The sequence below is a fragment of the Artemia sp. Qi Xiang Cuo genome, chromosome 8, assembly GCF_049724085.1.
Source record: "Artemia sp. Qi Xiang Cuo chromosome 8, ASM4972408v1, whole genome shotgun sequence".
NCBI classification, from domain to species: Eukaryota; Metazoa; Arthropoda; class Branchiopoda; order Anostraca; family Artemiidae; genus Artemia; species Artemia sp. Qi Xiang Cuo.
In genome coordinates this window covers 15,650,231-15,677,349 of record NC_142801.1, presented here as the reverse complement: position 1 = coordinate 15,677,349, position 27,119 = coordinate 15,650,231, and the positions used below count along the sequence as shown (strand labels likewise).

The 27,119-nt window shown below is 36.2% G+C and overlaps 1 protein-coding gene across 1 annotated transcript in view; it reads left to right on the top strand.

Annotated features, from left to right (window-relative positions):
* The window catches only part of LOC148949190 (dopamine D2-like receptor), a 185,173-nt gene that overhangs the window by 134,232 nt on the left and 23,822 nt on the right, over positions 1–27,119 (top strand). The window contains exon 3 of the mRNA XM_089092646.1: positions 2,366–2,527. Within this exon, the coding sequence (XP_088948772.1) occupies positions 2,366–2,527 (162 nt within the window). The remainder of the gene's footprint in view (positions 1–2,365; positions 2,528–27,119) is intronic.

Sequence of the window (27,119 nt, the reverse complement as noted above, 5' to 3'; positions counted from 1 at the left end):
GAGAAAGCCATTTAAGCAAATAAAAGTAAATTAATATGAAAATTGTGTTTTAATTATTGATGTACGGTGAGCCAAGATCAAAACCTGCATTTATTCAAAAACGTTCAAAAATTAAATAAAAAAAACAAGTTTTTTTTAACTGAAAGTTAGGAGTGATATTAAAACTTAAAACGAACAGAAATTATTCCGTATATGAAGGGGCTGTCCCCTCCTCAACGCCTCGCTCTTTACGCTAATGTTTGACTTTCTCACAACTCTATTTTTTTTAACAATGAAAAACTTTAGCGTAAAGAGCGAGGCGTTGAGGAGGGGACAGCCCTTTCATATACGGAATAATTTCTCTGTTCGTTTTAAGTTTTAATGTCGCTCCTTACTTTCAGTTAAAAAAACTAGTTTTTTTTTATTTAATCACTATAAAAAGCCGATTCTTTATAAGTATAAATAAAGAAAAAACAAGTTTTTTTTAACTGAAAGTAAGGAGCGATATTAAAACTTAAAACCAACAGAAATTATTCCGTATTTGAAAGGGGCTGTCCCCTCCTCAACGCCTCGCTCTTGCTAAAGTTTTTTAATGTTTTGAAAAATAATGTTGTGAGAATGAGTCAAACTTTAGCGTAAAGAGCGAGGCGTTGAGGAGGGGACTGCCCCTTTCAAATACGGAATAATTTCTGTTCGTTTTAAGTTTTAATGTCGCTCCTTACTTTCAGTTTTAAAAAAAACTTGTTATTTGTTTAATTTCTGAACGTTTTTAAATTAATACAAGTTTTGATTTTGGCTTCCGATGATTCCGATGACTTCCATATATACGTAACCAAAAAAAAAAAATTCTGCAAAAATGTTTTTAACGGTAATTTGACAAAATAAAAAATTTACAGTTAGTAAATTTCTATATCTTTTGTCTGCTAAAATACCTTCAAAAATAACTCCTTAAACTTAAACGTGAAGGAGCTGCCTTCCCCTCGTGTATAGGATGAGTTGTATTCGGCGTAGGTTTTAATGTCACTTTAAATTGTTTATTTATTTCTTTAATATAATTTAAGCATATAACATTCAGTAAAGCTTTTCTTTCCGCTGAATCGAACACCTTTTCAAAATAATATAACCCAGGAATAAACATAGTCTAAGATTAATAAATAAGAGGATTGTCCAACACAATTTGACCAACACAGAGAAAATTTGACCAACACATTCCCCGTCCTCTTTCTTAAAATCACACTATATATCTAGTCCCGTGATACCCAACGTGGGGCACACGCCCTGCCACTAGGGCATGGGAATATTTTGTTGGGCCATGAGCTGAACGTACACCCTTCGACTGACAATAGTATAGAGGCTTAAATTTAAAAGAAAATTTTTTCATGTAAATAACGTCACATTCACATACATTTAAAGAGCAAAACAGATACATCATAGTATTGCAACGACGTCATGCAATGTATGAAAGGTGTTGCATACAGACAAAAATTTCATTCGCATTAAATACCGCTAGAGGACAACTCGAAAAAAGATACCAAGTTAATGGCCTTTTCAACGTCCTTCAGGTGAATACACGTAAAATTTTGGGGTTAAAAAATCTAAATGTCACGAGGGGACATCAGGATTTCAGAAATTTCTAGGTTCAATGAATGATCCTTAACTAGCCCATCTTTTCCCAAATGGCAGCCCATCTAAAGATAATAATGCACCACTGTTATCAGTCAGAGCTATAGTAGTCACAGTATTTAGTAATCAATGGCTTTAGACTCAGTAGACAACGCTTTTAGTAGTCACGGCTCTGATTAAGTGAACTCGTGAAGGCTTCTCAATAATATGTCTTGCTATTGTCTAAAGATGCTCATGGTAGACTACTATCTTTTTTCTACCATCGGTTTTTCTATCCCTTCTGCTTTAAATGATACAAAAAAGGAAAAAAAAAGAAAAAAAGTCTGTATCAATAATTTGCTAGCTCTTTTACTCCAGTTCTCTCAAAATCATGCAACATCTTACAACAGGCGCCTGAAGTCAGTTTCCGGGGGATGAGTCGTGCTTGTCTTATTATACAGTAGATCCTATTAATTTTGTGATGATTCTTGTCTAGTTTTGGCAATTTTCAGTTTTGTCTCACACCCGGGGGGTCAATTTTTTTTTAGGTAAAGTTTTTTGGAGAGAGGATACTTTTAAATTAATGTCAGGGGGAGAGGCAAATGAATTTTTATGAATCTTTTGTGGTTGAATTTCTACTGTTTCGATAATAAATAATTTTCATTTAGACATTTGTTTGTTTTATTCTTTTTTTATATGCCTGTCGTCCAACACGGTTTGCTGCTAACATAAAATAAAATTTTAGCGGTTTTTCATCATATAATTGAAAATTTTCATATTTTAGGCGATCCGTAAACGGGCTAAGAATGCAGTGAAAAAGCAACCTCCATCTAACAATAAGAATACTACTATTATCGAGAATTTAAGCCGAGATAAATCACCTCAGATGCCTTCCACAGACTCCCATACGGTTATGAATGGAAACAGCCGAAATGGAGATGATCAGGTATGCCCAAATAATACATGAATAGTATTTATATGTGCATAGCTTTATTGTGCATAGCTTTATATGTGCATAGTTTTATTGTGCATAGCTTTATGCGTGGCTAGCTATATCTTGCATAGCCTTATGTAAGCATAGCTTTATGTGTGCATAGCTTTTTTGTCAAAATTTATGTGTGCACAGCTTTATTGTCCTTCATATTGCAAAAAGCATAAATTGATGGAGTAGACAAAAAAGATAAAGTGAAACACACATATAGCTCAAGTTCAATGTTTCTGTTTTTAATAATCCCAAATAAATAAGAAATAACACTTTCGCCATTGAGAAAAATATATGAGGCTTTCCAGTCACGCGGAAGTCCACATAAATAATCAATTAATACATCAAATAATTAAACAAATCTTCCAAAAAATAAAAAATCCGGTCTCAACCACTCATCAATAATCACCTCCCCCACCCTTCGTCCCGACCCATCTTTACGTCTCCTAGCAACTCTTCTTTTTAAACCAATACAAGACTTTAGCATAAAGAACGAGGGGTCAACAGTAGAAGTGACCCTATAACTCGTGACGGGACTCCTTATATGGGCATAGAATACTGACAGGACATCAAATATGGGCATGGAATCCCTAGGGAGACTGATTGCGTAATCGGTCAATGACCTCTTTTTCCAAGGTCGATTTATTTGATGTTTCTATGTGTAATAACTCCGGAACGAAGGTTGCCCATGCGCATTGAATTCTAACGGGAACAATGTTATTGATCTAGGACTCGAGGGGGAAGTGAATTTCCGAGAACTTGATTGCGTAATCGATCGTGAATGTTATGATCCAGAAACAGCATTTGTTGTTGTTGCTCGAGCCAAATGCTATGACTTTCCCGGAAACAGTTAGATCACGTGTTTCCTTCTCAGCCAATCAGAGGGCTTTGTTTACATAGTAGTGGCCGAGTGAATAAGAAGAAAGGAGTTTCGTTATAGTTTTATTAGTCTGTGAATAGAATTCAAGGAGTGAGAAGAAGATCAGTTTGACTCTACTCATTTGGATATATATTTGTGATGGCGATGAGTGGAATGTTTACACTATTAGAAGTTGATAGCGGAGTTGATGATAATAGTACAAGAGCACCAAACATTGCGGTGGAAATTACGAAAGGATCACGTCTTTGTCTGGAATAGGATGCAGTATATGCAACATATGTGATATCCTTGAGCAAATTTAAAATGGAGGATCAATTATGTTTTGCCGCTAAAGTTGATATAGCACATGTGAATAGACTTCAATGTGCTTTAAGTGCATTGGTGAAACATATTGAAAACAATAAACAGTATCGCTAAATGTACATGCTCTGTATTATTGATGTTATTTTAATTATCCAATAAAATTCTCTAGAAATCGAAAATGTTCTCTTTCTTTTCTGGTTAGGGCTAACGAATCAGGGTCAGTCTAGAGTCAGCAGTCGGAGTGAAAGGACTGAAAAATGAATAAATTTGAGAAAGAGAAAATTAGATCAAATCTAGTGTTTATGGAAAAACATTTGATTTTGGATGACGATTTTCTCGAGTTATCTCTTCAACGCAGGATATTCTCTTGTCGGGGAACACTTGACAATATAATGAGGAGTGATTCCCCCCATTGGTCTATTGTATGAAACTCTTAAAGTGTGATTCAACTGCTTATACTCAAATTATTGATGTATTAATTGGAACAAAGCAGAATCATATTATGAATATACTTTTGAAAATATTGCCAATGGATTTAATGTAGATGGTTCCCCCCATCATTCGAAAGAGGTAACGTCACAGAGCTACTCCTCCCCCATTTCCCTCTCGTTGAATTTATCGAACGAAGAGGAACAGTTTCGTTTTAGCTGTGAGTGAGTTTACATCTGAAACCTAAAAAAGTTCTATATATGCCTAATGTTCATTTATAATCTTGGCTTTTGCACACATCCTGAACAATGTTCTAGCATTAGTGGATCTTGTGAAAATTTTAAATTCTGCACTCAATGTACATTTCATTGCGACTCTGCGTAACAAATTAACTGATGTAATTCATGTCTTGAGGAGGTGTGTGACTCACATCCTAGAGGACACCTGTGCTCCAATTCTCACTATGATACATGTAATCTGTGAGAGAATACTGATTTTAATGTGATTTTATAAAATCCTCCGCATAACTTCATTGTGTATCAACAGGAGTAGTATAGCCATGGAATTAGTTTGGTCTGGCGCGAGTACTATAATTCGCACTTAAACTGTTGGACTAGCAGGGCACTCTGTTTCCTAAATCAAGATTGCGTTAACAACACATGCAATGAATATAAACTCAGTTATTTTTATTTTGCTGTGACAGAATGTGATTCACCATTTGAAAACATTGTATGTGATATTGCTTCAAATAGACAGATTGAAACTCGTGAATTTCATAATATGAATGCAAATAGTATCATTGACTATACAAAGAGATATGAGAAGAGTGAAGTTACATTGTACTGTAGAAAAAGTGACCCTGAATTTGCAGTCAATCAAGATCAATATACAGTTAATCCCGATGATTTACCAGCATTAGCGGTTCACGACAGTTGCCTATACATCGAATATGAAGAAATATAAAGTTAAGATTTAAAGACAATGTTTTATATATATATGAATTTTATTAATAAACAAATTCACAAACATTTTTTAAGCACTTTACTCTTAGGGCACTGAAATCAATACTATATAGGTCTGAGAGGATATTTTCCACTAGAAAGTAATTCAGACGTGGATTGTCAACATAAATGTGGAGAAACTGCTTGTAAGTATAGCCACGACATCGGAACACAAAATATAGTAGTGCATGAAAGCCGCAGCTTTTAGTCGTTAGATCCTGAACCCTCTTTCGATTTTGAATAATAGTTTTCCCACTGCTCTCAATATAGTTGCTGATATTAGACGTTTAGAATGTATAGGGTAGACCAAGAGGATCAAAAAATTCAATCGTATTCATTGTTTGAAAGATGCACAGCCAATGACCCGTCAGCACAGTCGACGGACTGCTATTAACAATAATCAAGGTATTGTTGACACATTGAATTTTTTCAAAATCGTCTGAGGGTAGACCAAAACATTTGTAGTAGGACATATATGGATCAATATTAAATACTTTGATTATTTGAATAGTGTTCATGGTACCAATTCTACTAGAACACTGTCTTCGGGAGTGATTTCCCAATAGATTTCATATTGATTTAGTGAAATTAGTGCAATACTCTCAGCCAATGGGTCGGCAAATGTACACTCTAAACGCACACTCCCCGTACGTACTATACTCATATCCTGTGTACCCAACAAATCCAATACAATGATACCATGTGTTTTAGCAAACCTATCTTCGGTTATACCATTTTCGAATAGTTGTGAGTCATGATCTAGAGTTTGTATGGTCAACTCGTACAATGTTAAATAGGATTTATCAAAAGATAGATTGTAGAGTGGAATGCCGTTTACTTTGCACACAACAGATGAAAGTCCAAACATCTCAAATTTATGTGGACATTCAGTCAATGATCCTATTGCACTGGCGCTCTTTACAAATGCCAACGCAAGTTTTGACGGAATTTCACCATTGATAAAGGATTAATCAGTGAAGGTGCGTGACCCCATGGCGATATGACGTTGAGTGGTGATTGTATGTGGAACAAGTGGTTTAATATTATTACCATTGCCTCTCAGTTTTTCCACAGCCAAAGTAACAGAACTCATTACTTGTTGTTTGCGTACTTAAATTATTGCTGAAGTGAGGGGAGACTTATATCAGGATTGGCAGCAAGTTTTTTTCTCAATATAAACTTGGAGGATGAAAGCGTTAGTTTTATATCCACTTTAACTTTGGGTGGTAGCCATGGGGGTATATGAAATATTTCATAACATATTTTTCCAACTAGATGTAATTCAGTAGTTGTAGCATTTTTAAGTGCATCTGTACTATCAGTATTAGTAATATATTCATATCCATTGGAGACACCTTTCAATTCCATGTATGACTTGGGTGTCGTCAACATGAATTGAATATAGCAAGTATAGTTTGAGAGATTGTTGCTTGTGCTCACCAGCGTGCCATTAATGTAGACTCTGATTTGACGAAATAGACTATGCAATATACAATTTTCATGGGACAGCTCATCTCCCTGAATTGGCATTGTATTATAAGATTTCAGGACGTTCATTTGCAATTCTATAAATGTTGAAGACCTTTCCATAAGATAGTCTTCATTAGAATAAATTTGAAAGTGGAGATTGTCGGTGAGAGGTTGTTGTGGATAAAATTCTTCATAGTATCCATGCTTGACACTCACATCAACATTTTCAGCATTGAATAGATTCAATAAGGCGGTGACTGAAGGTTGAGAATCCTTATGCGGTAGGTAGGACATTTTAGGAGAAGAAATCTAGTTTCGATCTAATAATTTTCTTTCTGGGACTTTTGTTTACAGTACGTGTTGGATTTTTCTTCTGTTCTGTTACAGAAGGGGTGGTATTTTTCGTTTCCAACCTGAGTGGAGACTGACGAGTTATACATTGCGTCTTGACCTTTTTAAGCCTTTACCATTTTTCTTAATCGTTCGCCAAGGGTTCGCGCACAGGACCTAAGATTTTCCGAAGCACTTTTCTCTAAATCTTTGCCAGAGCTCCAATCGTATAGCGTAGACAATACAAACTCAGTTGCGACTAGTGCAAGATATAGTCGAGCAAGGTGTGGGGAAGAGCAACAGAACTTAGCAAATATACTGCCAGGCTCATAGCTAGACATTGGAGTTTGTCCCGAATAACAGTTAAGTAAGTCACCTTGTTTTATTGTACCAAGAGTAAAAACATAGCAGTCATTCTATGGAAAGTTGAATACCATTTTTTATTAGACATCTTGCTGTTGAACGATGGGTCAGAAATGGCATTTAATCACAGCCAACCTTTTGAAATTGCTATGGGATCACCTAATTTGGTTCTTAGTGTTAACTGACAGAGTTCCAAATAGGAAGTGTTTACGGGAATATACTGAAGATACTTTATATTGTAGTAGTGAATATGTTCTTGATTGGTTTTTCGTTCAAGAACTCGTAGGAGGGGAACATTTGAATTACCAACTCGAGATGTTTCCACAAATGAAGCGTAGAGAAATATACAGGTGTCCGTGGAGAAAACAGGTGAGTAGTCAGCAAAAATAAGATTAGTGTTTCTGTCACTTTTACCATTCATTATATTGAGCTTAAAGCCAAGAACATCCTTTAGATTATCATTTAGAATAACCTTTTCACTGGCAATAGGTGAACTAATGTAGATCTTGCCCTCCTCCTTTGAATAGTTGAAATGAAAAGCCCCTTTTTTACGAGCGGAAATTCTTTTATTAATAGTACGACATAAATCATTCATACAGGTGAGTTCCTCATAAGGTAATTCAATATAAGGATAATCCATCCAATTGATTTTTTTAATTTTTTCCTGATCACCTGTTTGGAGCGGTGTCACAGAAAAGGGTATGAATTTCAGATAATTCTTACGATTCTTTCTTATGAAATCGTAAGTATTTTTAAGGACGCAGTTGGCTATACCTACTTCATGCTATCCGTCGTCGAAATTGATGTTTTAGTGTAGTTTTGTCCAAAAATCACTTGTTCTATTCAAGTAATTATAGAGAGGATCAGAAACATTGGACATGAAAGTCATATAGAAATCATTGGGCATTGTCAATATCTTCAACACTGACCCAAAAATCAAAATCTGACTTTTATCCTAGCTAGCGAACAAGCGACTGACTCTTGCGGTGGTATTTACAACTCTTTAATATCTTTTCAATTTTATAAATTTCATTACTGCCTCTAAATTTTTGTAATTCATATTCATAAAAAACGCCGAGAATCTCGTCATCTTTGGTGTCTCGCAGTCGATATGTCGTGGGCTCGGTGTCCAGGATTTTGGATACTTTACAAAGTTCAGTGCTCCATAAATAATTCCCTTTTTTCAAAAATATTGGTGGTTCTATTAATTCGAACAGTATCACCAACATTGAATTTCTTCTTTTTCTCTTTTTCACCCTTGGAGTATTGCTTTAGAAAAGTATCAGATGTATTTTAATTATAATGAACACCCCGAGGGATTGAGTTGGACAGAGATCGATGGGGTCAATGGTTGTAAATCTGCAAGATTTTATCTAAATCATTAATAAAAGCAAGTGTATTCTTCAATTTGCAAGATCTTGAAATTAATATACGAATCGTTATTATCAATCATTCAGCCAATGCAGCCTTTATAGGGCTGTGACTATGATAAAGTATTGTATTATATTTCAAAAGAACCTTTTGCACATGGGGATTAACAAATTCACTACCACGATCCTATTGAATTTTTCTATATGAATCCTGTTCTAGAATACTTTCAATGGCCCGAGCAACTTTAACACCTCTCTTTGATCGTAGTGGAATGACATTGGCATAGCGACTACAGATACTGAATGCCACTAGAATACATCTGTAAGGTGGACTGTGATATTGTTGAAGTGCGTCTAAAGTTAAAAGATTCGTTTGTATTATATGCAGAGGGAAAAAGACTTTAGTTTGTCGATATTGTTTACTGCGAAGCGTTTGATTTTGGTGCAGGGTGTAGCTTGGTTCATTCTCTATATACTCTTTTACATTTTTCATTGTAGTACCGGAGACATTGGAAAGCGTTTTGGGGGAACTTAAACTTCCCGCTTCACCAATATTTTCATAGACACCTTTCAGAACTTCATCCATTTTGAGCGTAAACACGTAGTGTAATGACCACTCCCCTTGTGCACACTGGCGGGTGAATCAATTCGTCTTCGCTTTTGACTAGCAGCCACAGGTGTTGTAAAATTAGTGGCGCTGCTAGTATCTTCAAATATTGAATCTTCTTCTTTTTTAAATGGTGTTGTTGGAGGACTATATTCTCTTAGTTTCTTTAGAATTTGCTTATTGCCAATAAGACTTTTGAGAAAGTTTGATACACACAGAGAGGTGTATAGATTATCGTCAAAGGATATCAGTCCCTTACGATTTATCACCATATCACAAATTAAATCAACTAGATTATAACTTTTTCCCTGAATTATAATTCGTTTCCCTGTGCTCTTGACTTGAGCTTGATCACCAGTTTCCAATATGAGATAAGATAATACTCTTTTACTTTATTCTCGATAGGTGAGTGGCAATAGGTTTCCAATTTTCAATACAATCGAATTCAATTCCTTCTCCTTTGATTGCACTGCAGAATCTTGAGGAGATGTTTCCTGTTTAGAGGGATCAGTGACGGGTCTCTCACGATAAGGTTTATGTTTGTCCACGCGTCGCAATGCATCTTGAAGTAAAATCAGTTTTTTGTCATCGGCAATATTCTCATCGTTAATGAATTTGCTTAGATTGTCTTCAAAATGTTTGATGGGTGAGAGGACAAGTTCAAATGTTCTCAATTTACAGGGTTTTGCCATTCTCACTAGAGAAAAATGTTTACAAGTCCTGCAATTATTGGCAGTAAAAGTGTGAAAAAGCTACTACCCGCCAGAAGGAGCCGCGTTGTTTTAATTTTTTTCCTCTTGTTCTTTAAATCCCATGCGCCTACAGTAGAACCCTATTGCTTTTTCTGTTTTCTAAAACCTTATGGCAGTTGAACATTGCCCTCCGTTAAATTTAAACAAAGTTCAGATATTAGATTAATGAAATCATTGTCTACCCCATTTTTGAGTATAGCCTTCCTAATCAAGGGTTTTGAAGTGCTTAAAACGAAAAACAGATGACGTTGTTCGTGTAGTTTCTTCAGTGTCATAACGCTAACTGATAGTCTTTTCTACTGTTCACTGGAAGATATACTGTAATTTCATTGTTGAAAATGTCGGTGACTACACGTAGATCCTCGGGCGTGCTCTGATTAATATCCATCAAAATGTAACCGTAGGGCTTGCTAGTCACCTGAGTGTACGCTGACAACAGAAATTTAGGGGCACCGGAGTATATCTGCTTATTGAGAGTTACGAGTGAGCGAGAATCACGAACAACTCGATTAGATAATATAGATAGTGGAATTCAAAGCAAGGGTTCGCATACTTTTGATCAGGTAAAACATATTGTGTAGAACCAGAGTAATGGAAATTTGTTCATTGTGTGAACGACCTGTTAACGGTTGTAGCATTTCCTGCGAGAACTTTTCAACAGATTCAACCAAATCATCAATAATCAGCATTGAGTTCGATTTAATACTATTGAAAACATCAAGTCCCCGTATGAATTGTATTGGTATGGATATGGCAATAGCTTTTATTTCATCATAGGGCTCCTGCCAAATACACTAGCAATAGTAGATTTTTTTCGGTTTTTCCACAAACATTTTATCACAATTTTGAATTATTTTAGATAAAATCGTTGTTTTCCACGACATTGAGGGGTCACACAGAAGTGATCTGAAGGGCGGTTTAAATTGATACATATTGAGGGCAACGGTCGGACTACAACTAACTGTAAATCAGACGTGTCCAATGAATAAGTAGTAATTTCCCAATAGATCTATCTATTCAAGAAAAAAAAAAAACAATATTTCATGGCAGCATTTATTTCGACACTGCATGAAAACAAATATTTGCAGTCAACATGAACTGCACAACAATAAAAATAATAACACTTGTTCAACAAGAGCAGTTGAAAAAATTTCTCCGGTCAACATGAAAACTCTATTTGTTCAACATGAACAACGATAACACTTTATAAAAAAACACTTTTTTGTCCATCAGCAGCACTTATTGTCTTTAAGCACCTTTCTGTACAGCAAAAGCACTTATTGTCAACTTAAACACATTTCTGTACAAAAAAAAAACAACAAACACTTTTCTATACTACACTTTTTGTACAACAAAATACGCACATGGGAACTAGCACAGTTGAACTTGATTACAGTGAATTTAAAGGTGGGACCCCCCCCCCCCAGGGCCGCAGGGCCGAGAAGGCCGGCCGGCCGCGGCTGGGACCCCCCCCCCCCCCCCAGGAGCGACGATGGCACGAGTAGAGGTGTCGTCACTGCGACGGCTGTTGCGGGGTCGTGGAGGGGGTAGTGGTGGTGGTTAGGGCGTGGGTTAGAGTAGTTGGTTAAGTTAATTTATGAACAGGTTGAGTGGTGGTGGTGGTTAGTTCGTTAGGTTAATTTATCCAGACTAAGTTGATTACGATAGTCTATGCATTCAACTCGATCTGAAATTCGGTAGTGGCCGTGGGGTAGGACAGTCACACCATTCTCGAGCACATAGACTTTGTCGGATATACACGACATTGCATTCCTTTCTACTCTCACAGTATAATTTTTATACTTTAGAGAGCAAATTGCAAGCACTTGTGCTCTTGGCACTAGGCTACTTTCTGCTCAGTCTCTATACAAGCTCCTTTTAAACGTGCTTTTGACAAAATATTTTGTCACCCCAGTAACTGACTACTGTTCTTCCCCACTAGGTGTGTCAGAGCGCTAGACTATGAAACCTTAGAACACACCCCAGGAGGTCAAGACACTCCCAGACTCTGATTTTAACAGTAATAATTGGTTGGGAGCTTGACGTTTCACCAGCTTGGGGTAGAGTGATGGATTTCAGTTGGTGAAATCTATTCGCGAGCTGATGTGCACCTCCTTTTGAAAATCACCAAATAAATCCACTTCAGTCCCATTTACCTTTAACAGCTGAAAATCTGTATCACCATTAAAAACCTTGAACCTCCCCCTCCCGTGGCCATTGCACCTTGCACACATTGTAAAAGAACGACAACATGAGCTTTTTGGAATTTCTAGTACTGAACTGCCACCTGCTATATTCTTGTTCAGCACCACATTTCGCTTTCACCTGTGTAGAAGAACAATGCCAGTCTCTATGCTCGTGAACGATATAAAATAGGGATTGGCCATAATTTTTGTACACTCTAGAGGGTCAGTCACAACATCGCAGCGAGATCTATTACGAACACCTTCACACATTTTGCCAAACGCTGAATGTAGAATGAGCTTATACATTTCCTTTTCTACCTTTGAGTGTGCTTTAGAGTGTTTATTGACAAAGGTGTCGATAAACGTTTTCAAGTAGGGTCACTGATTGAACTGCAGGACCCTGTGTATTTTGGTGATCTTGAAGCCATTGCTCACCATCCAGTGCAAAAGCACATGGTGAACAACGATATTCTCCTTAGGGTCCAAATCAGCAATCAGTTTCTGTTTAGAGGGGGTCCAGTGCATCCCCATATCCTCAACCAATGAATGATTGTAGGGACTCAGAGAGTCCCTACTCACGGGCCGATTGATACAGGGAAAGAAAAAATCTTTGACTGAGTCGTGAAGCGCCAGCGGACTGTGACCGTCAACTTCAAAGAACCATTCTTGTAACCCATTGTCCTTGACGGTGGTAATGTCAGGGAACTCACAAGGATTCTCAAGCCATTGATTGTTCCCACCTGGCGAAGAGTAGTGTGACATTGTCGAGGGGTAAAGCGAGTTCATGTCCAAGAACACTGCATTTGACTTTACACCGGTGCTTTGTCCGCTCGGATCGGTTGATAAGACGCAGTCCCCATGAAAAGCATAACCAACCCAAAATTAACGCTACACAAAAAGGTGCTGATCTGCGTCGGTGATTCGGCCGATGTACTCCCTGCTAGTTTTTAAAATTAAATACATCACTACCAGGGGTGTGGAAAAATAAGAGCCAAAATCAAACCTGAACTCTGAATAGATCTGGTCTGTGTTCTTATAGACTATGTCCAACAGAGTTAGAACGTCACTGGCCAAGTACAGTCTATAATAATCCCACCCATTTTTACAATCCCCCTTGGACCACACCTTCTTGGTAAACTCATACTCCTCGGCTGTGCAGTCACTGTTAGTCAGTGAATTGTAAAAAGCTTCAATTGGAGGTAGTTTCTCCTCACTTAAACGTGCGCCAGAACAGTAATAGTCGTATGCGTATATACCTTTGCAGGTCAACAGGTCATACATTTCACTGTCTGGAAAGTGCTGTTTAAGCAAGGGAAAGCTATCAAAATTGTCGCTTTTTGCACTTGAATCAATTTACTCAATGCCTTGGGAAAAAAACTAAAGGAATCTAAAAACCTTATTTTATTACAGCACGTATGTCCATTATACACGGCCTGCCATTTCAGTTCGAGAAGCAACAACTTCTCAGCCAATGTGGGAATAATGTTATAGGTAAATGAACTATTTACCCATGGGCAATCTACTCCCCCGCCCTCCCAATGCATCCGTGCCAGGGCCGGTACAATAAATCTTAAATCATACTAGGAATTATGAATAAAATCAGGGATAAAAAACCGCTGGCTCACATTTAAATTACACGATTGATGCGCCACCCCTCTAAAATTACTACCCCCCGAGGATATTTCCTGCCACATATGATTATGATCTCTGAATTTCCCCCTCCCCCCTCTTTTCCCTTTAGTCCCCTTATCCCCCTCTGCAAACTCTCCCTTACAAACCTACCCGATTTTTTTATTTTTAATCGCGTGAAGCTCCTCTGCGGACAACACCCTTGGATATTGGGTATTTCTCAAGCGGGAAATAACACTATTAGCCATGCCAATCAGTTTAGTCAATGCCTTGACCGTGAAATCGGGCCCCTCCTTCCATGTTTCTAATATTTCTAACAACCGCAGGGGGTTAGAATTGTCTCTTTGTACGTCGGCATAGGACACTGCAATGACCTGGTGTTCTTTGATTCAGTTTGGAAATAGGGGATCATTCACCTCCACCAGCTTAGCTTCAGAGTCTAAAGATATTTTGTTGCACTGGAGATGGGTGTTTTGGAAATTTTTTAATCGTAGAATAGCCCTATCCCCTGAAGCCGTTTCCACTGTCTGATAGCCATGATGGCTACAATGCTTCATGTGAATTTACAGCTTTAATTCAGTCCAAAATATAGAGAGGCGTGTTGAACAGTAGAAACGGGTCCCCCCCGCCCCTTTTAACCCTCCCCCAGAACTCTACTAATGTCAGTGATAGGGTTAAAATGATCGATTGTGTTCGGTTGACTAGGTGGCATGTATAACAACCAAACCCAGTGTTTAACCATATCAACTGAGGGGCCCCTTACAGGGAATATCACCCCCTTCTTTTTAGAATAAGATCCATCTTCAAATTCTGTTTCGTATTGTACCACAGTAACGCCGATATTTAAGTGCGTATTAGCCCTTTCAAAAATATCCATGGATCGTAGCGTCACTGGGTATTTCCCTTCTAGACAAGAAAAATCTACAATGGGAAAATGGGACCCATCCTTACCATGTATAGCCCATTTGTCTAAATACTTCATACTAGCGTCCCGAGCTAGAGGCTCGTATGCTCAGATGATGACAGTATATCGGAAACACTTTTGTCCTGTTTCAAAACAGATCCTCTGGATACCTTGACAACCTTACTAGATCAGGAGTATATTTTAAAATTCTACTTTCATCCCTATGCCCCCCTCTTAAAATAAAACCTTTCTTAATTTTACATATGTTAACGCTTAAATTTTCAATAAATAAAACTAGAGATCCACTCCCATTTTCATTATAGCTCTCAAAATGCCTTATAATTTGATAGACCCAATCGATGAAAGCACCCTAAAATTTTTCCAAATTTGAATAAACCAAACGTATCTCGGAATTTACATAATGATAATAAACTTCACTTTTTCCCTCATTGAAATAGAATACTTTTAGAACAATAGAAGCCTTTATTTTTTCCCTCTCCCTCAATTTAATTTGATTATCCAGACGTGCACGAATTTTATCTACATATGCATGCACAATTTTTACAGTGTCAAAAACAAATTTTCCAGGCTTTAGTGAATTAAAGAGGTCACCGAGTGTCGCATTGAAAACAACTATTGTATATAAAATTATTTTGGTCAATTTAAAATTGGAGAACGTTGTACCCCCCTCCCCCTCTTGTATAATAACCACATCCCCCGCTTGGTCATAAAAAAATGTGGAAAGCTACACTTAACGTTGTCGAACTGGGCTCGGTCGGGTAACGGAGTTTGGTGGAGGAGGGTTCACCGTTAATTCATTTGTAAAATCATCTAAAATTTGCAAGGTATTTTGGATCAAGTCTACCAGCCCAACTGTGCTATTATCTAAATTAAAAAGAAAATCATCTAAAAACTCGTCAATATGAAAAGGTACTTCAATGCTATCGTCCCATGTTAAATTGTTGGGGGACTCAGTGTCGGCCTCCCCTCCGTCTCCAACTTACGAACAGGGGGGAGATGGTAAATATGGGACCAAAGCACACTATAAATAAAAAATAGTTTATTTTCAGTGTTCAAATCATCCATACTGTTAAAATTTGGATTATTGCATAATAACATTTGGTTAATTCAACTGAAGATAATCAAAGATATTACATAGAAGCGCATCCTGTAGTGCTTCTCTGGCCCACAGCGCATCTCGGCGGCGCTTCCCTGACCTGTGGCGCTTCTTGGGCCTGCGGTGCGTCCCCCAGTGCTTCCCGGACCCACCGGCGCATTCCGGGCTCCGCGGCCCCCTGCCATTTACCTAATGCCCCAAAAAATTTGAAATATTTCTAAGTCCATACAGGATCAGTAAACAAATGAGTTTAATTATGGAGGTTAGATGAACGAGTTTAAACTTCAAAATGTTGAGAACCGTTAAGTCACTTTCCCCTCACTTCTTAGGCATTATACCACTATTTTTTGACATAATGCTCTCTGCGCGAGGTTAAAAATAATTTTGGCATCTTCTTTCCATCTTTTGTTTTACATTAGCGGTTTTAGTCAATCAATGTTTCTATGGCCTTTGCTTGATTCTGTGTTTTCTTAAATAGCGGAGAACAAATTGTCGGCAAAATTAATATTTAGAACATTGGAGTTCTATATTCTCTATAAGAGTAAAACAAGGCACGATAGAAATATTCAGTGTAAATTAGAACTATAATATGTGACAGATGGGATAATCTCTCTCAAAATTAGGTGAAAAAGAGCAGTCGGTGTTTCAAAGGTACCTAAAATATATGTGATAGCAAGAGAGAAAATAGTAAAGATTAGAAAAAATTGCATTTTGAGTTTCAATGGCGGTGATAATTAATAGAAATTACCTAAAAATATTCACATATGAGATATCGAAGCTATAGCAAAGATTAGAAAAGAGTGGTTTCTTTGCAAAAAAATTACATTTATATATCTCCGAGGGGGAGAAATTTAAAACAATGGTTGGGGGGTTAGGGGGTTAATATCTCACAGAGATAAGTTTATATTGGGATTGAAAAATTAAAAAACATTGGAAGAAATAGATAGGTAGGAAAAAATGCTTACATTTGCATAATCCGTCTGGGCTTGGGTGCCCGAAGGACCAGGTAGTGCGTGTTAGAGGGCAACCTCATGATCGTGAATAGGCGGGGCAACTCCTAAGACACTCGATATTGCATGATAAGGGGGTGGTGGGCCGGCTATTTCATGATCTTGCGTAGCTTCGGCATTGTAGTTCACCACCCGCTCTCCCTTAAGTTTTCTGCCAGGCTGCATTGGGGCTGGCACTGATAGGGCTGCCTCACGCCCTCTGGCTTTTTTTGGAAGTAGGGGGTACGCATTCTTCACAATTTGCCTTAAAAAGAAGAGAACAAATTAGTATCAAAATAATGTGCCCCTTTTTACAGAAAGAAAAGTTAGTGCCCTCATCCATATAATTCTGTCTAGAAAAGCAATAATGTCTGTTCAGTAAAGCAAAAAGTAAAAATTTCGCGAGAAATATATTAGGCTTAGAAATCAAACGTTTTTATTAGACAATCAGTAGTCTATAGCCATAGGATAGGAATCATTGTTTCTATTTTTACCGTCTAGAAAAATATTAAATTTTCCGGTCTATAGGCTTTAAATTAGATCGTTAACCCATCGACCTGTAGGCCTATATTTTGCAAACATAGGTTAAAATGCTATTCAATTTATACATAATATTAGCTACATGCAACTCCCAAAGACTTTTCTAGCCCTGCACTGTTTGTTTTCATTTTACACTGATGGCGGTAGAATTGAAGGCATTGCCCTCCCCCTTTACATAATTTACTTACAACGAAGCTGTTAGTAGCAATGTATTGTCCTCTCCGCCCTTTCAAATAATGTTCTAAATATATTGTTAAACTTAATTTGAAAATAATCTCTTTAACTGCTTCTCCGACACATACAAGGCCCTTACTTTTAATGCTAAGAAATAGTTTGTTTTCATTTTACACTGATGGCGGTAGAATTGAAGGCATTGCCCTCCTCCTTTACATAATTTACTTACAACGAAGCTGTTAGAAGCAATGTATTGCCCCCTCCCCCCTTTCACATAATGTTCTAGATATATTGTTAAACTTAATTTGAAAATAATCTCTTTCACCGGCTCTCTGACAAATACAAGGTTACGAAACTACAAGCTTAATATACAGCAATCTCTTTTTGCTTAAAACTGTTTTAATTTGACAGCCAAAACAAAACCCTTTGACTAGACCGATAGCGTGAACACACCGGAAAAGGGTGACAGCTAATTATAGGCCTCACATTGGAGTCTTGTGTAAATTCAGAGCGGGCTAATAACAACAGAGCAATGGATGTCTCAGTTAGAGAAAATATTACAAGTTAGGAAAGAAAAAATTTAACGACAGGATAATTATTTCTTTTTGCGAGAAGTTGAGGTTGTAAAAAAGTGGTGGGAGGGGATTAGGGTAAAAAGAATATATTTCAGGTTTTCCATTGATTATAATGATGTTTGTAAGGTTTGGGGGGGGAGGGGTTTGGGGTAAAGGAATATATTTACGTTTTAGCTGAATATACTGGAGGATGTCCAAAGAAAATTCGTTTTGAAAATAAAAATGCACTTACATTGCTAATTGCGGCTGCCAAGGCCTCAAGCTCATCAATTATGTTAATTGTTTTATTCATTGTCTCACAATACTTTCTGATAATTGAATCACATTGCATGCCCGTTATATACGAAATCTCAAGGTCAAATTGTTATGTAAACAAAGCCCTCTGATTGGCTGAGAAGGAAACACGTGATCTAACTGTTTCCGAAAAACTCATAACATTTGGCTTGAACAACAACAACAACAAATACTATTTCTGGATCATAACATTCACGATCGATTACGCAATCAAGTTCTCGGAAATTCACTTCCCCCTCGAGTCCTAGATCAATAACATTGTTCCCGTTAGAATTCAATGCGCATGTGCAACCTTCGTTCCGGAGTTATTACACATAGAAACATCAAATAAATCGACTTTGGAAAAAGAGGTCATTGACCGATTACGCAATCATTCTCCCTAGGGATTCCATGCCCATATATGAAGTCCCGTCAGTATTCTATGCCCATATAAGGAGCCCCGTCACGAGTTATAGGGTCACTTCTACTGTCATCCCCACTCATATAAAGAACAACCTCTGTTTTTTTAAGTTTAGATGTCGGTCCTTGCTTTCATTTGGAAAAACATGTTTTTTTAAGTATTTAATTTCTGATCGGTTTCCAAATAATGCACAAGAATGTCCAAAATAAAATGAAGGCTACCACTCATTTCCCCCCCCCCCCCAGTGCTTTCTGTTAAATTATATATATAAAAAATACTGATAAATTAATCGGTAGCATCCTAAATTGGTAACGTAGAAAGCGACAGCTCTGAGCGTCTCTATAAACGCTTAAACAATTTTAGAGCTGAGTTTAAAATTAACGGAAACTGAACAGGTAGGAATCCGAACTAACAAACCACGGATAGAATCTAAAATCAAAGAGAATTTTTTTCCTTATCCGGACTAGAGAAGTTTAGAAACGTGATACTTTTTAATCAGCAATAAATTTAAGTCAAAAGCGACCGCAAAACCACGAACTAGAAGGATGCTGAAAAGACACAAGAAATTGAAGAGCTGGCTAAAAGGATCCAGGAAGTTTAGATTTGTTTATCACCCATTGAGTATTTTATATGTATCTTAATAAACCTGGCAATATAAAGAGCATAAGTTTCTTATAAATTGCTCACTTTTTGAACGAAAAACAAGAAAAAGATGAGAATGTGAGATTGAAAAATGTTAATTCTTCTCAAGAAAGGGAGTCCATAGACTATACATCATTAAAAGGGTTTCTAAGATTATTCAACCCATGAGGATTGAAATTAATACTGTTATTTCTGAGAAGTTTCGGAACGTACTGTGCTGAAGCATTCAAAAATATACTGTGCTGAAAAGTGTCGAGCAATGATCAAATACCAAAAAAGTTGATGTCAAAATACAGAAACAACGAAGAATTTGAAGAACAATTTTCATATATAGCTAAGGGGGGTCACCAGGACGAAGGTAACAAGGCTGCGACCATTTCCAAAAAGATAGAGGATCCTAGTAACGCAGTGAAAGAACAAATAGTTGACAGAGCTGCAGAGGCAATGGATGACCAAACATAGACAAATATCCAGCTCATTGAACTCAGTGCAACGGGGAAGATACGTGCAGACTATAATTCACTAAATATTGATAAAAAAAAGAGAATAGTGGGTGAATATATAGCTCTCATCAAAAATGGAAACGTAAGGTAAAGCAAAAGTCGTTGATTCTATTCAAAGACTACTTTTTCGCCAATTCTACAAAAAAATCTGTGCTGTGGTTATTCTTTAGGACTTGCAAATAGCAGCATAAATTTCGTAAACATAGATGCTTATGTTTGCTGTAGACAAGCAACTGACGAAAAGATATGCTCAACCATTTGTTGAACAGCTGGTAACCTTACAGAAAAAGTTATCACGTCCGCTATTATTCATCACTGATGAGATCAGTAAGATCTAAGTAGAAAGGCCTCATGAGCTCTGACGAGAACACCCTGCTGCCACCTACAACTTTTTTACATAATTTATGCATGTTTTTATGGTTTTTGTCAGTGAGAATGAAAAAACAGGAACTTTCTCACATTTATGGATGTCAACAACTATTTCTGTCTGTTTTATGGTTCGTTGTCAGTGAGAATGAAAAAACTGTAACTTTATCACATTTATGGATGTTAACAGCAATTCATGTCTGTTTTATGGTTTTTGTCAGTGAGAATGAAAAAAGAGGAACTTTCTCACATTTATGGATGTCAACAGCAATTTATGTCTGTTTTATGTCTTTAGGCGAACCTAACCTGAGAAATTGATTTACATAATCGGCGGGGGAATTATTGATTCACGAAGGGGAATTAAGAAACAAACATGGCTACTTTGATCTTTAGGCTAACCTAACCTGAGAAATTGATTTAAATAATCGCTAGGGGAATGTATTGAATCACGAAGGGGGAATTAAGAAACATTATGGCTTTCTTTAATCTTAGGTCTGAGGGATAAACGTTCTTTAGGCCAGAGAGAAAAATTAATATTTTATTTTTAAATAGGGCTTCATTGATCTTTACTGTCAGGAATTAGAAATGACATCACTTGTTATCTTGGAATTATGCGGGAGTCTAAAGAGATAGAAATTCTATTTTTAAATACGGCTTCACTGAGCTTTAAGTCGGAGAGATAAATTGATATTCTAACGAAACCTTAATAGTGTAGCTATGAACATTTATAAGATGAAGAGATTAACGTAGGAAAGGTTTTCCTAGAAATTTCAAATGTGACAACGCAGGGATGCCAAAAACAAAAGGAACACGCTGAGATTACGTTTAGGGATTATTTGGGTGAAACGGTTTTAGACATTTTAGAGAATTATTTCAGCGAAACAGTTAGAGACATTTTAAAAGATGATTTTAGAAAAGGTTTTAGAAGAGGTTTTGAGTATGGTCGTTATAATACACAAGTTCTATTTGAACAGTGTCGTGAGGTCCTCTACCCCAATCCCAAAGGGCCCCGATCGCCCTACCCCGACCCAAAGGGCTCCGATCCCCCTACCCCAACCCCAAAGGAACCCCCGGTCCCCAAAGGTTCCCCGGGCTCCCAAAGGGCCACCCGGCCCTCAAGGGTCCCCCAGACCTCCAAAGGACCCCCCAGGCCCCAAAGGCCCCCTCCTCCCCCTGTCCCCCAAAGGGCCCCCCTCCCTCTCTATCCCTCTCCTCCCCCCTCCTCACCTCCCCCTTCCTCCCCTTCTCCCCCTCCCCTCCCCTTCCCTCCCCCATTTTTTTAAATTTGTTTGTGCATTGAGACACAGAAGGACCACCTCACCCCAGCCCCCCCCCTAAAGGGCCCCCTGGCGCCCCATCAGGAATTAGAAATGACATCACTTGTTATCTTGGAATTATGCGGGAGGCTAAAGAGATAGAAATTCTATTTTTAAATACGGCTTCACTGAGCTTTAAGTCGGAGAGATAAATTAATATTCTAACGAAACCTTAATAGTGTAGCTAGGAAAATTTATGAGATGAAGAGATTAACGTAGGAAAGAGTTTTCTATAAATTTGAAATGTGAATGCACAGAGATGCCAAAAACAAAGGGAACACGCTGAGATTACTTTTGGGGGATTATTTGGCTGAAACAGTTTTAAAAATTTTAGGGAATTATTTTGGCGAAACAGTTAGAGATATTTTAAAAGATGATTTTAGAAAAGGTTTTAGAAGAGGTTTTGAGTGTGGTCGTTATAGTAAACAAGTTCTATTTGAACAGTGTCGTGAGGTCCTCTACCCCAACCCCAAAGGGCCCCGATCGCCTTACCTTGATCCAAAGGGTTCCGATCCCCATACCCCAATTCCGAAGGAACCCCCCGGTCTCCAAAGGTTCCCCGGGCTCCCACCCGGCCCCCCCCAGACCCCCAAAGGCCCTCCCCGGGCCCCCAAAGAGTCCACTCCATATTTTTTTATACTTTTTTAAGGCTTTATTATATGTTTTCAGAACAAGTTATTTTCTTAATGTCCATCCTAAACCCATTTTACAAGTTGAAATGGGCGAAACCATTTTAGGCATTTTAGGGAATTATTTCGGCGAAACAGTTAGAGACATTTTAAAAGATTATTTTAGACGATTTTTTAGAAGAGGATTTGAGGGTGAAACTATGTGGTTGTTATAATACACAAGTTCCATTTGAACAGTGTCGTGAGGTCCCCTACCCCAATATCAACAGCCACCGGGCCCCCTAATGCACATCGAGCCCCCAAAGACCACCGGAACCCCCTCCCCTCCCCCATTTTTGAAAAATAATTTTGAATTTTTTTAACATGGTATTTTTGTATATCAACCCTTTTCCAACTTGAAGTACTTATCTTTTTCACTCACAACTGTACTTTACAGCATTTTGGATACCTCAACACCAAGAAATACTTTTCAAATACCATTTCAGAGCAAGTTACTTTCTTAATGTACCTCCTAGATCCATTTTTAAACTTCAAGTGCTTATCTTTATCAACAACAACTATACTTTACAGCTTTTTGATGGACCAAAAACAAATAACTACTTTTCAAAGACCAATTCATAGCAAGATACTTTCTACATGTCCATCATAAACCCATATTAAGACTTTAAGTACTTATCTTTTTCACCCACAACTATACTTTACAGCTTTTGGATACCTCAACACCAAGAAATACTTTTCAAAGACCAATTCAGAACAAGTTACTCTCTTAATACCCCTCCTAAACACATTTGCAACTTGAAGTACTTATCTTTTTCCCCCACAACTATACTTTACAGCCTTTTGAGTGTCCCAACACCAATAAATATTTTTCAAACACCATTTCAGAGCAAGTTATTTTCTTAATGTACATCCTAAACCCATTTTCCAACTTGAAGTACTTATCTTTTTCACACACAACTATACTTTACAGCTTTTTGTATACCTCAAAACCAAGAAATACTTTTCAAATACCATTTCAGACCAAGTTAATTTCTGAATGTCCGTATTAAACCCGTTTACCAGCTTGAAGTACTTATCTTTTTCACTCACAACTATACTTTACAGCTTTTTGGATACCTCAACACCAAGAAATACCTTTCAAAGACCATTTCAGAACAAGTTACTTTCTTAATGTCTCTCCTAAACCCATTTTATAACTTGAAGTACTTGTCTTTTTCATCACAACGATACTTTACAGCTTTTTGAGTGTCCCAACACCAAGAAATACCTTTCAAGGACCATTTCAGAGCAAGTTACTTTCTTAATGTCCCTCCTAAACCCATTTTCCAACTTCAAGTACTTATCTTTAACACCCACATCTATACTTTACAGCTTTTTGGATACCTCAACGCCAAGAAATACTTTTCAAATTGCATTTCAGAGCAAGTTATAGTATTAATGACCCTCTTAAGCCCAATTTACAAGTTGAAGTACTTATCTTTTTCACCCAAAACTATACTTTACAACTTTTTGTATACCTCAAAACCAAGAAATACTTATAGAAGACCAGTTCTGAGAAAGTTGGTTTCTGAATGTTCATCGTAAACCCATTTTCCAAATTGAAGTACTTATCTTTTTCACTCACAACTATACTTTACAGCTTTTTGAATACCTCAACACCAAGAAATACTTTTCAAAGACCATTTCAGAGCAAGTTACTTTCTGAAGGTCCCTATTAAACCCATTTTCCAACTTGAAATACTTACCTTTTTCACCCACAACTATACTTTACAGCTTTTTGGATACCTCAACACCAACAAATACCTTTCAAAGACCATTTCAGAGCAAGTTACTTTCATAATGTCCCTCATAAACACATTTTCCAACTTGAAGTACTTATCTTTTTCACTCACAACTATACTTTACAGCTTTTTGGATACCTCAAAACCAAGAAATACTTTTCAAAGATCATTTCAGAGCAAGTTACTTTCTTAATGTCCCTCCTAAACCCATTTTCCAACTTGAAGTACTTATCTTTTTCACCCACAACTATACTTTACAGCTTTTTGAATGCTCCAACACCAAGAAATACTTTTCAAAGGCATTTCAGAACAAGTTCTTTTTTTAATAGTCTTCATGAACTAATTTCACAAATGCTAAATTTTTCCATAGTAGATATAAAAATCTATGTGATGACTGTGCATATTTACACGAAAGATAAGCAGATCTATTTCAATTTAAAATTTTCTAATTTAAGTGAAGAAAAATTCAAGCCCTTTTATGATTTTGCTCAATCAAACAGAGAAATGAGTTTTCATTTTCTTCCATTTATTTCATAAAGACATATATAAATTTAAAGTTCAATTCTAATTTTTCGGTGGAAGATAGAAAAAGTAATACCATACTTGTGAATATTTTCATGGAGGATAAAAAGTTCTAGTTCAATTTAAAATTTTCTCAACGAAGTCAAGGAAAGTTCAAGTTCTCGTTGAAGTTTTCTCAACGAGAGAGAAATTAGTCATTTATCATTTCAATTTTTCTAAAAAATATAAAAATTTTTCAATTTAGTACAGATCTGTCTTGACTCGATAAAAATTTTTAAATACTGTTACTAATTTTTCAAAAAAGATAGAATAGTTCAAGTTCTCTTCGGAATTTTACCAAAGAACACAATTGAATTCTAATTTCTCCAGAGACAACAAAAATCTTCCGCTTCAGTTCTTTATTTCACAAAGACATAAAGAAATTTAAAGTTCAATTCTAAATTTTTCGGTGGAAGATAGAAAAAGTAATACCATACTTGTGAATATTGTCCTGGAAGATAAAAAGTTCTAGTTCAATTTAAAATTTTCTCAACGAAGTAAGATAAAGTTCAAGTTCTCTTCTGAACTTTACCAAAGAACACACTTCAATTCTAATTTCTCCAGAAAAAACAAAAATCTTCCACTTCAGTTCTTTATTTCAAAAAGACATAAAGAATTTTAAAGTTCAATTCTAATTTTTCGGGGGAATATAGAAAAAGTAATACCATACTTGTGAATATTTTCAAGGAAGATATAAACAGTTCTAGTTCAATTTAAAATTTCCTCAACGAAGTCAAGTAAAGTTCAAGTTCTCTTCTGAACTTAACCAAAGAACACAATTCAATTCTAATTTCTCCAGAGAAAATAAAAATCTTCCACTTCAATTCTTTATTTAACAAATAAATAAATAAATTTAAATTTAAATTCTAAATTTTTCGGTGGTAGATAGAAAAAGTAATATCATACTTGTGAATATTTTCACGGAAGATAAAAAGTTCTAGTTCAATTTTAAATTTTCTCAATGAAGTGAAGAAAAGTTCATGTTCTTTACTGAATTTTACCAAAGAACACAATTCAATTCTAATTTCTACAGAGAAAATAAAAATCTTCAACTTAAGTTCTTTATTTCACAAAGACATAATGAAATTTAAAGTTCAATTCTAAATTTTTCGGTGGAAGATAGAAAAAGTAATACCATACTTGTGAATATTTTCCCGGAAGATAAAAAGTTCTAGTTCAACTTAAAATTTTCTCGACGAAATGAAGAAAAGTTCAAGTTCTCTTCTGAATTTTACTAAAGAACACAATTCATTTCTCATTTCACCAGAGAAAATAAAAATCTTCCACTTCAGTTCTTTATTTCACAAAAGACATAAAGAAATTTAAAGTTCAATTCTAAATTTTTCGGTGGAAGATAGAAAAAGTAATATCATACTTGTGAATATTTTCCCGGAAGATAGAAAGTTCTAGTTCAATTTAAAATTTTCTCAACGAAGTGAAGAAAAGTTCAATTTCTCTTCTGAAAGTTACAAAATAACACACTTAAATTTTAATTTCTCCATAGAAAACAAAAATCTTCCACTTCAGTTTTAAGTTCCCAAAAGAAATAAAGAAATTTAAAGTTCTATTCTAAATTTTTATATGTAAGATAGAAAAAGTAATTCTATGACTGTGATTGTTTTTCATGAAGATCAAAAGTTTCACTTTATTTATAATTTTTCTTAAATTCAGTTCTGATTTTTCTCATAGAGATGAAATATTTAAAATTCTATTCCAATTTTTTCATAGAAGATAGAAAGTTATACATTGATTTTGAATATTCAACATGAAGATAAGGAACTCCACTTTAATTCTGAGTTTTCTCGAAGAAGTGCAAATTGTTCAAGTTCTCTTCTGAATTTTCTTAAAGAAGAGAAAAAAGTTAACTCAATTCTGAATTTTTACAATGAAAATGAAAAAACCTTCCACTTCAGTTCTTAATTTCTCAAAGACATCAAAAATTTAAAGTTCAGTTCTAAATTTTTCTGTAGAATATAGGAAAAGTTATACAATGATTGGGATTATTTTCCAGTGAAGATAAAAAGTTTCACTTTAATTCTAATTTTCTTAAGTTCACTTCCGATTTTTTGCAAAGAGATGAAAAATTTAAAGTTCTGTTCCAAATTTTTCATTGAAGATAGAAAAAGTTATACATTGATTTGAATATTCAACATGAAGATAAGGAGCATCACTTTAATTCTGAGTTTTCTCGAAGAAGTGCAAAAAGTTCAAGTTCTCTTCTGAATTTTCTTAAAGAAGTGAAAAAAGTTAGCTCAATTCTGAATTTTACCAATGAAAATGAAAAAAGGTTCCTCTTCAGTTCTTAATTCCTCAAAGACATAAAAAATTCAAAGTTCTCTTCTAATTTTTCCAAGAAAATAAAAAGGCTCCACTTCAGTTGTGTTTTTTTCTCAAAAAGATGAAAAATTTAAAGTTCTATTCTAATTTTAAATTAAATTTTGGCTC